General features: G+C 34.9%; 1 protein-coding gene across 5 annotated transcripts; it reads right to left on the minus strand.

Annotated features, from left to right (window-relative positions):
* Positions 1 to 351: 351 nt before the first annotated feature.
* Positions 352 to 9,238, minus strand: LOC104906426 (protein ROOT PRIMORDIUM DEFECTIVE 1). Of its 5 annotated transcripts, none has more exons than XM_048641012.2 (4): positions 7,558 to 9,238; positions 4,875 to 4,969; positions 2,778 to 2,916; positions 352 to 2,004 (listed from the first exon to the last, which is right to left on the minus strand). In XM_048641012.2, exon 1 carries the CDS (start codon positions 9,050 to 9,052, stop codon positions 7,658 to 7,660), a length of 1,395 nt encoding a protein of 464 aa, XP_048496969.1. In that variant the 5' UTR covers positions 9,053 to 9,238; the 3' UTR covers positions 352 to 2,004; positions 2,778 to 2,916; positions 4,875 to 4,969; positions 7,558 to 7,657. The 5 variants fall into 5 exon arrangements, with proteins under 5 accessions (XP_048496969.1, XP_048496970.1, XP_048496972.1 ...); XM_048641013.1 differs by lacking the exon at positions 352 to 2,004 and adding an exon at positions 6,326 to 6,411 and having other exon boundaries at positions 2,384 to 2,916; XM_048641015.1 differs by lacking the exon at positions 352 to 2,004 and adding an exon at positions 6,326 to 6,411 and having other exon boundaries at positions 2,384 to 2,925.
* Positions 9,239 to 11,763: the final 2,525 nt, after the last annotated feature.

An 11,763-nucleotide genomic window follows, 5' to 3' on the forward strand; every position in this document is an offset into this window, starting at 1 on the left:
TCAGCTACCCTTGTTGTGGTTGTAGGACACGTTGTAACTTGATGTAGCTTCGTGTGTCATGATCTTCAGCTCACACATTGGTATCAATCTTGTTTCATGTTTGTACGTCACGTTAGTGTAGAAAGAAGTAATAATAAATGTATTTGCTTCTCATTGACATGGAAGGTTGATAATTAGCTTTATGGAAATAGCGATGACTACTAGTGTATATTTTCGAAGTCAAGTATAAAAATTTAGCTACTAAGTGTTACTCTACGTCATGTTAACTGCGATAATAGTTAGAGAAATGAATCTTCGAAAGAGTATTAGAGCGTACCTATGAACATATTGAAACAATAATCTAGAGCTTACTTGCCATGACTTGTGGTTGAAGATAACTCATTGTGCAAACCAGATAAGCTGGTGTCAGCTTCTCATGCTGTCTCCGCTTTTTATTGTTGGTTTTAACGTGTATGACAATAAACTTGTTTCTTTTGATTTATTTTATACGTCTCATATAAATTCCTGCAAATGATTTAGAAAGCAAGATGTTACCAAAGACAAGTAATGTAGCTGATACTAAGGTTACCTTCTTTGCCTTTTTACTTAGACACTTCATGTTGCTGAGAATTTCAACTAGTGATATCTTCCACTTATCTTCATGTATAGTCAACTTCTTCACTTTAAAGGTTGCTAGTAGCACCGAGGTTTGTATAATTTTTTAAGCCCCTTGAGATCTCCAACCCTTTCAGATTGTGTTGACATTAAGCCCCCAGGATGCTTTAGTTTTGACTAGCATTGTTCCTGTATTCACATGCTACACACATACTTGTTATGCATTTTTGAAAATACAACAATAAAAAGCCTTGTGTAATCATAACAGGAGTCGCATTATTAAAGTCACAATATATAAGCCATGTACTCTTGCCCCCTTGTGGCTACTTCAGGAAAAAAGTTAGAGTTCACTTATCTGACTGGATGCTTTTCTTCCATAAGATGTCGACTCCTTTAGCTACTAGAAGCAGCTGGGTTGTGTGCCAATTCTTGTCATATTGACATCTTAGACTTTTGACTGAAGTTAGCCACAAAAATCGATGAATTTGTGACTTTAATGTTGCCCTTTGATAAAAACGGATGCTGCATGATAGCTTAATCTATACACACTACACTCAAGTTATCTCAAAACAAAGTTGAGAGTGTTGTTAACCATTATCAGTTGCTAAAATTTTGAAATGACAAGAGAAAGTCGATTGTAACTAGTAAGCTAACTCAAGTAATCTTAAAGAAGGTTACCTGGTTATTTGCGTCTACTAAAAGACTTACGTAGTATATGTGTGAAGATTGCTAGTAATGTGAGGTGGCTAACACATAGGCGACGCTGGTAGCACTTGAGGGTTAATGAAGGCGTTGACAGGTTCCGGAAGGTGTTGATGGGTTACTGGCGGTGTCTACAGGTTACAGAAGACGTCTACAGCTTGCTGAAAGCGTCTACAAGTTGCTGATGGTGTCGACAGGTTCTAGATGGCGTCTGAGACGCTGAGGTGATTCTGCTACTGTAAGTGTTTGCTTTAATTTAGCTGTGACGGCATTGAGATTTGTACCTGAAACATCTTCCACGAAACTGAACAGAATAGTTTAGATTTAAAAACTTAAAGACACTGCCGCATGTTTGTCGTAGCTGATAAATCATTTACGTATCTCCATCTTCTGTTTCAGCTTGTAGGAATTTATTTCATCAATTTGTTAGCTAGCAGCATCTGCACCTGGTGCCAACTATGCTTTGGCCGTACCTACAATCAAAGTCTCACATTTTGCTTTATTGTTAGTAATCTTAGAATTACAAGTAATAATAAACCGTATTATCATGTTCCCTGTGGTGACTTTGGCGCTATACTGAGGTAAGCTCCCCTGAAACTAGAAGAGTCGTACAGCTTCCATACACCCTTACCTGTTACACGGTTTACCTGTTGAATTCTCCTTCTTATGCCATAGTTGTTGTGGAAAATTACCATTTTTCAATTGGTCCTGAAATTCACCATAAATAATACTAATCATTATAAAATAGATTATAAATTGTACTTAATTCGATTTGAATATTTAATCACCCAACAAGTGCATTCCTTCAACATCAACAAGAACATGTAGACCTCAATGTCCCTGCCACAAAATAGTGTAGGTCCAGCTTGGTTCTGACTTCTGAATTCTGATACACAAACACAAAAACGGAAACCTGGGATTCCTTGCACATGTGCACCCCTCTAGAACCCAGAAAAGCTATTTTAAGACAAAGGAGCAGCTACATATTTTTGACTTTTGCGCTTGCTACTCCTTTAGTTAAAAAGAATTCGGCTAATTGTCTAACAATTACGCATTTAACAGAGGGCGAAATGTCAAAAATGCTATCAATCCAAGTCTAACTACAATTTTCTCATTAGATAGATTTAGGACATTAATACCTAATTACTTTGTACTGCTTTCGTAGCTCATATGAATCCAAAAAAAAACACCTAATACCTAACTCAATAGTAAGGATGCGATATAAACATGAAAGTGCTAAAATAGTGCACATTTACATTTTGAATGAACAAGGGTAAATTGAGAGCTTTGTCTCCATCGAAGAAAGAGGAAAAATTGGTGTGACCTCCCAAATAAAATGGATTTACCAAAGACCCGCTTACATGTTCAATAGAGAACAAGTCTCCACATAATTTGTTAGTAATTTCAAATACAATATTTACATCTGATCAACTGGATATAACTTGGGAGTTAAGAGAAACTTAATGTGCATCGTGTATTACTTGTTAATTAGCCGAAGTTAACATCCTCCTGATATCAATATCTTCAGTCAAAATTATCGATAGCTCCACGACTCAGATTCCGGTCTCGGCTTCTAGATTGAAGATTTTACGCTCTCTCTTTTGGAGATGCTTATGAAAGCTACACAAACTGAGAGTCAGTCACAAGAAAGAAATAACATGAAGGTACCTACAAACAAGATGTAGAATACAAACTTCGTCGTTATGTCATGGAAGTGTACTAAAACTTCCCTAGCTAGCCAACAAATTGTCTATTGTCTTTCAAGGCACGACTCGTGCTATAATTCACAGTTTCACACGCACGTCCACACTCCACATAATTTCCAACATCAAGATAGTGTATAACTGTATATGCAACATGGAATATCTTACATGAATGTCCAAGGTGACACATCTTTCACGAGCAAAGATTTATACTAATGTATCTAGATCGTACAGGGATAGTAAAACTAATATTAAACGAAAAACACATCTTCGTTATCGTTCCCTTAATTTAAACTCGTCACTACTCACTAGTGAGCTTTTCACCATTAACTTCCACTTCTAGTATTGATCTGAATAAAGCAGAAGTATCTCCCAAGCAAGCATAAACCGCACAACATTTCACAAAAGTTGTCTTCAGCACGATCTAAAGGTTATTAAACAATCTTAATGACATGATTAAAAAATAATGAACTTCTTCCAGTGGACATTATTGTTTCCCATATGCCCCAGAAAGAGTGTCATAATTTACTGATGTAATATAACAAATTAACAACTTTTAATAGACTAGCTCCAATTGTAAACTTTCAATATAAATTCGACCCATCTGGGCTCTGCTACTACCAACAAACCTCTAATTCCCTTTATACAACACAAGCAAAAATATATTCATCAATTAAAAGTTCATCACAGATCGATATCGAAATTCATTTTGAATTAAGAGGAGCAAGAAATCAATCAAGTTACACTGCTACTTGACAATATTCTTAAATACCAATAGAATATAATATGTATTTGAATCCATAAATCAACAGAAAAGACACCATGATTCTATATGATATTTTTAAAAGTTCACAACTGTAAACGGAAACATCATCTCATGCAGGTTTTACATGTTTTTTCACTTTGCTTTCCAGAAATAAAATTGGAAAACTACATCATAGATGAGAGTCTATATTTAATGTATTAGGTAGTTAGGTATAGCCACTACGGCACTACATAGATTCACCAATACTATAACTAATATTAGTACTTCCTCCGTTTCAATTTAGTTGTGACACTTTTCAAAACACAAACTCCTAAGCAATTTTTAAAGAGGAGAGAGATAGAGAAAGAAAATAAAAAGGTCTCCATGTGCTAGAAGAAAGATAGAGAGAAGTTATTACCCAAAATGAAAGTGTCACAACTAAATTGAAACAGAGAAAGTATATTACTTGATTCGACATAAGTCCTTAGGTGGGTGACAAAGTACACAATTTTTTCTTTTTTTCTGTTAGTGTAGTGGACCAGAATAGTGTTACTCCGACACCTTCATTTACATCAAAAACAGGGTGTCGTGTCTGACACGACACTTTACTTGGATACTTCATTTTTAACTAAAAACTTGACTTTTTTCTACAAAATAGCCGAGTCGGACACTTGGACACCCATATCCGAGTAGACACTCAATCCGTGTCTGAGTAACATAGACCAGAATAGATGAGACTCTTGTGGTCGCAACATATAATAGCTCGTCCAAATAGGCATTTTGAAAAATGTAAAAAACTGTTTAAATAATTTTTCCAAATAACGCTAATGCGATGCATGTTTGCCGAAATCAGTGTAGAAAAGGCAGCCTTAGAATATGACTTATCAAACTCTATGCAACATATAAAAAAATTAGAAGATATGAATATGGCAACAGAATGCGCGTAGAACACTGAGTTTATAAGAAAAAACATCAATATCATGGCTGACAGGATAAAATCTTTACACATAACTTAATGCTACAAAAGCAAATCACGACCACATATGGTTAATTTGCAAATAACTAATCCAAGATGAACGACAGAGGTCAATTCATGATCATCACTTTATAATAAATAAGGTCAACAATACCTTAAGTCAGTATCACATTTCATTTCTGCCTGGACATGCATGAAGTTGAATCATTCCTCTTTACCAATAAACAAGCAATGATTCCCAGCGTTCCCCTGGAAGATCGATAAAATTATTATTTGACAAAGCACTCAACATTTTAGTCCAAAAGAACAACACTCTAAATGTCTTCTTCCAATAGAAACAGTAAAGAATTCCATTCACAGCCATTAACCACAGTCATAATACTTGGTCCTAGACCTTTCGCCTTCAGAGTATAACAAATTGGAGACTAACATAAAAAATTAATCCGCAGAACACAAAGGAAACAAAAAAATATTATAGGAGTTATCTACGTTATTCTAACAGATCAAGCAAACTATAAGACCTACTTATGTAAGGGGTAAAGGGATAATTTACCAACTCTGGAGGCATGAGACAAAGTGAAGGGTTAACCAAAGGGGGATTAAGGAGTAAGGACAAACATAAACCATTTTCACTTCCTAAATAAAAAAAGAACAGGAGTAAAATTGACCAAATAAAGATTATTCTTACCACTTTCCAACATACATATGTTTATATAGTGTATTACTGGAGTTGTATACTTTAAAGGTGAAGATATGATATTCATACAAGCATGCTAGGTCAATCTAGAGGTGATAGATGCACATAAAATTAGTGAAAAGAGTATAGACATAACTCCGGTGTCACCCTCCCCAAAAAGAAGAAAAATCTAAAAGAAAACAAAGGCGAGAAATATGAAACAAAGGTGTAAATTCGACATTATTATCAGAAAGCATAACACAGTTTCTCTTCACAAAATCAAGCTATCTTGAACGGAAGAAAATGGATGCCTCTAATTTGTCGGCATAATAGGAAACATCAACCATCATTTAAGATTCTTAATAAATATTTGAGGCAGTTCACACTTCACAGTTACTCACTAGGCACTCTAACAAGTAAAGAGCATCCTAACATCACTGACAAGTCGCAGACTAAGACTCTGTTCTTTTGGACTGAATTAATAAAAATTCAATTCAGTTCAGTTCAAACACATTCATGTCATTTCAGTTCAGTTCAGTTTAGTTCAATTAGTTTCCTCTCACAGTTTTCATTCATTTCAATTCACTTCGGTTCAGTTTAGTTCATTGCAGTTTAGTTCAGACAAAATCAGTTCAGTTCAGTCCAGTAACGGTCACCATAGCTCATACCAGATGTCCAGATCCTTCAAAATTTGAGCATACAACATGAGCTTTAATCTTTCCCTCCTCTAATAACATATCCAAACAAAAGGATTACCTTTCACCTCCATCATAATGTGACCTCACTCAGACTTGTTGCTATACTAATATGAATGACAATTTACTCAATACTCGGAATCAGCTAGGAAAAGAAATAAGGATAAGTGGTTCATCCCAAAATCTAAAGAGAATCATTTCACAAGACATGTTAAAAGATGGAAGAAAAGGTACCTAAAGAAAGCACTTCTCCCACATAATTGGACATTGGGGATCATGAATAAACTTCCGAAAGCTACTGTATATCCCCCTCCTCTCCCCTGTTCAGAACAGCAGAATTTCCAAGGGGAGCAAAATAATCCTATAAGTTCTATGAAACAGATACACAAAAGAGAAACAAAACACATCTTCCTTGTTGAGAAGAATTTCTTTTATTGGTAATATTAACGACAAAAACAATAAACAACCCAGACAATTACTTCACATATAATAAAAGCTTTCATGGTATTGATAATCATTCATCAAGATATAAGGATCACTAGGCATGTCTGGACAAGTAACCTTAGAGAAACCATGACTTTGTGAGACCTTCAGACAGCTAGTTTGAACTCAAAGGCAATGTGAGTCAGGGTTAGAACAGGAAGGTCTTTTGATGATGGCTGTGGCCTGTGGGAATCCTGAATAATTTCCACAAATTGGATAGCATCATCAACAACATCAATAGCTGGTGCAGGTGTCCATCATAATTTCGGGATGTACAATTTTTTTTCCTATCTTTTCTTGAAGGACCTGGGATGTCCAGTTATATACTACTATAATCTTATCTTGTGCGTGTCTGAAACTGCAGAAAAAAAAATACTACTTGCTGAAAGAAACCTATCACAGTCGAGCCAATTTAATTGTATACTGGAAGCTAAGATACTAGGATCCTCTAAAGACATCAAAAGGAAGCACGCTAACCATCAGATGAAGTCTCAGAAACGGTCCTGTATGATCAATAAAGAGGCAATTCTTGGCTTTTTGCAAGCCGGCTAAGGGAAAAGGTTCAGACATACAGTGAAACACCATAAATTCTTTTTGAAACTGTCTATTTCAAAATGCATATCATGGACTCGGAACAAAAACCGGAAATTGTAAATTCAGCAGAATCAACAATAGCCAGTACCACTTGAAATAAAAACTATTCCATGATAGATAACTTCCATCATGAACCCATGGCTTTGGTAGTTTTACCCTCACCAGCAAACAAGAGAGATAGAAACGAAAGTTAATGGAACAAAAAGCATTTGGAAAAGAATCAGAATACAAATGTAGAATGATGCGGTCAACAGCCAAAGATAGACCGATATATTCTACATTTAAAAGATTGCCCGTTTATAGTGCAATATCAGTACACTATACAAGTGATGGAGGATGTAAAGAGCCAAGGTACCAGCACATTGTCAATTTCCAAGCTATGCACTTACCTTCTATAAACAATGTTCCAGCAATAGATAGTCAACCCCTAAGAAATTTCCTTCAGAAAGCACTTAGCAAACATTCCTCAGATGATTTTGCTCACTCAACTTAACGACGAGCTCGAGTGTGCCTAACAGGACGTGCATCATCATCCTCATCATTGAAATCTGATTCCACCTCACTGTCTGAGTCCAAATCTTGCCCTCCCACCCTATCTCCCCTTAAGTCTCCACTGTCACTGGTTTGCTCTCTATGACTCCCTCTTACATCATCACAATGCCTTGTATAACTGACTAACTCTCTACCCAAGGATGCCTTTCTGGGGCTAACCAAAATCAATTCAGCCAATTTTCTGCGAGCCAAGTACATATCATTTGGCTCTATTAGTTCCCCCTTCTTATAGGCCTCCCTCAAAAAGATAGTATGAAGCTTCCCCTGATTTCCCCTTGTCGAAATGTAAAATATACCCTGATACTGGAGAAGGAAATCCTTGAGTTTCTTAGGCAAGTCCATGTTGACCCTTAAACGAGCAATCCTCTCTAATGTAATTCTCTTCTCAACAGTTAATGACAACAATTCATGGATCATAGCTACAGCCCGTTTTTCCATCCGACTCTGAGCCTCAAACGACCTCATATCATGCCCCGAAACATCCTCATAAGGTGACCAATAAGGCAGCCGTTGCCACTTCCACATTGCAATCTTAAAGTACTTTCCTATCTTAAACCCAGGTGGGAAATTCACAACGAACGAAAACCTCGTATTCTCTTCATCAATACCCTTCTTCCTATACTCAATCTCCCTAACTTTGTCAACAGCACAAACTGTCAATCTTGGGTCTTTCTCTACAAGCTCAATGTACTTACTCATACTATCTTTAGCATCAAACAACCTAAAATACTGGGGATACTTAAGCACCACAGAGTACTCAAAATCATCAGGGAGGCCGAAATCTCTACGAGCAATCCTAATATGCTCAAGATGAAGCCGACCCGTGTTCGACAACATCAAGAGCTTACGAAGCCGGGTCACGGCATCGGGTATTTGGGCATTAAGGGCATGTTTTTCTTGATCAATTTGTAAAAGAGCATTTCTAGTAAATCGCAAATAAAGAATTCTTTGAACTGGGTGCTCATAAATTTCAAAAATTTCAGGTAATTTAAGAACAAACTTGCCTGCTTCATCTCTTTTGAACCCAGTGCGACGAGCAAGGAAATCAAGGCGTGAAACTGGTACGCATTGTTGGGGTTGAGAAAAGATTAATTCTTGGAATTTAATAACTTTTCTCATCTTTTTCTCAACCTCCATGTAATTATCAAAGCCATGATCTCTTATTCTTTGCTGATTTTTGGGTATTGAAGTGGATTTCTTTGACATGGGTCTGCTAAAAATGAGAGCATTTTCTAGTGATTTATGAACAATGGTGTAAATTGATGGGTTTGAGTTGAGTAATGTGTTTTTTATTTGGGTGAGACTGGATTTTTTGCAAAAGTTGAAGTTCATCTTTGGAGGATTGGAGGGTGAGGGTTTAGGGTTTATCAAAGTGGAAGATTTGCACAAATTCGAAACAGTAGGAACCAGAAAAACGTTTCTCAAGCATTTCTTTTTTAAGTGCCGAGTATCTTGCGGGAACAAACTTCAAATTGGATTCACTTGCACAGTTGCACTTGTTTAGTTGTTTGGCTCATATCAAATTTCCTACTACTAATGCTCTAAATACGTATTGTTATATGATATTTATATACCTTTTTATTTCTTTTCCCTATATCCCTTTCATCCATTATTTAGTATGATTTATACTTATGAAAAAGGGTCATATAAAATCTAATTAAATTGATCTGAATATATATATATTAATTTTTAAATATCAATTTTTTGATAGAGTTTCAAATTAGCGTCTACCTAAAGGAAATGAATCAACTTTTTTTAAAAGAAAGAGGGAATATAAGTAGTGCAATCTAGTCATTTAGGTATCTATTAGTATCAATTGTGAATGTCAACTACTTTAGTTGGTTAAAGTCTTGGGAGCTGGTTCCCAAGACCTTAAGATTGAATCCCGTTTGCATCAATCACCTCTGTGGCTCTCTCGACACCAAAAAAAAAAGCAATTTGGGTATCTAATTCTAGTAAAATAGTTTAATTTTGGTAATCCACCTTAACGTCTACATTTGTTTTCCAACATGAATTCTTATATATTGCAAAGTTTTTTTTTTCTGTATCTGAAATGACTTATGAGATTTTAGACTATAATCCCTCCTCGAAATAATGAATCATTGTTGAGACACATATTTTAAAGAAATCAATGTTTATTTGGTTATCAGATGTTATTTTGTAGATTTGATAGAAGTTAGTGCGGTATTTTTATTATTGGCAAAATTATTTATTTATGTCTTTGTTGTAAAAAATAGAGTAGGTGACTTGTGTACTTTTTACTTTTAAGATATAAAGGTATTCAAATAATAAAGGTAAGACTATGAAAAATCTAGAAAGTACTCAAACAAATTGAAACAAAACGAATAAAGAAAATATTCAGAATATTTTGAAATAGAGGGAGTATGCTACTAGTTATCGAAAAAGGTCGGGAGGAAAGTTGAGTCTAATAAGATTCAAGAGCCACGCGTGCGATCCAAGTTCTCTTCTAATACCCCAAAACACCACAAATGATGATTGTGCAAGAGAGAGAAATAGAAAATATCAAGAACGATTTTATGAGAACAGTTGAGAAGTATAAAAATTAGAGAGAAATGGGTAATGACCATGTGAAATATAGAAGAATGACAAAAAGAATCTTTTGATATAGAAACATAATTTTTGGTGTTTTTTTGGAGATGATCAAAAGAGGTTAAATAATATTTTAATGAGCGAGCTTATGAGAGTTAAAGAAAATAAAAAGATATCAACGAAAGAAAGAAAACTCTCGCATTCCTCTCATATGGGTTACTTCCATAATGCTGAAGCCCACAGAAATTTTTAGGCCCCTCTCATCAACAATCTAAATGATAAAAGTCGGTTAAGCTATGAAACGTTAAATTCCTAATTCCCGTCTAAACTTAAAAATAATTAATAACGAAAAATAATATTAACAAATCATATTATAAATATAAATATAATTCACGTGATAAGCACATAAATAAAAATAATTTCGTACATAATTAAATTATTTAAATTAAAATCGTTAATTAAAAGAAAAACATTTGTTTTAGGGAAAATATTCGCGAAAAACTAGGAGTAAAATTACCGGGTGTTACAATTGGTATCAGAGCTGTAACACCCCGTCCCTATACAAATACTTATCTATATGGCCCGGTATGAAGAAATGAAGATATCGTATTTAATTATTTAAATAGGAGAACTCAAGCAAAAATTATCCTACTACACATAATACATACACGTCACACACAATGAATATTTAAATAATTTTTCTTCAATATTTTCATGTTAAAATATTTAAAACAATTCCCTAAACTGATTAATTTATTACTCAAACAATTTTAATTTTATAGCGTTCTAGGATAACTACTAGTTACCTGCAACTTCAGGAGGAGAGTTGGGTCTAATGAGATTCAAGAGTTATGCGCGCGATCCAAGTACTCTTCTAATACCCCAAAGCACCACGAATGATAATTGGGCAAGGGAGAGAAATTGTAAATATCAAGAACAATTTTATGAGAACACTTGAGAAGTAGAAAAATTAGAGAGAAATGTGTAATGGCCGTGTGAAATGGAGAAGAAGGACAACAAGAATAATCTTTTGATACTAAATCAGAATTTTTGGTGCATTAAAGGAGATGATTAAGAGAGGTTAAATGATGGTTTAATGAGGGAGCTTATGGGAGACGAAAGTATGGTCAATGTTTGCAAGTGAATTGTGTTCCTCGTCTACTTTATATTTCACCTAAAATATACTTTCTCTTTTTTCTAAATAAAAGCAACAGTTTGACTTTCTCGCTTACTAATGTACAACTTTAACCATTAGTATCTCTAAAGATTTTTCTAACCTATACCACATCAAAATTCCTTAGATATCATTATTGTACAGTTTTCATTCAAAAACAAGCCAATCTAAAATCTTACATGATTCGCTCTATTTTCAATTTCTATCCTTATTCCTTATCTCCAAATAGAATTTTGTTGCATTGTATGTTCTTTTAGTGAAATCTTGAAAGTCTGAACCTATGCCTTGTGGCATATGTGATAGGTTAGAAGCTCTAATT

The sequence above is a fragment of the Beta vulgaris genome, chromosome 3 (assembly GCF_026745355.1).
Source record: "Beta vulgaris subsp. vulgaris cultivar EL10 chromosome 3, EL10.2, whole genome shotgun sequence".
Lineage (NCBI taxonomy): Eukaryota > Viridiplantae > Streptophyta > Magnoliopsida > Caryophyllales > Amaranthaceae > Beta > Beta vulgaris.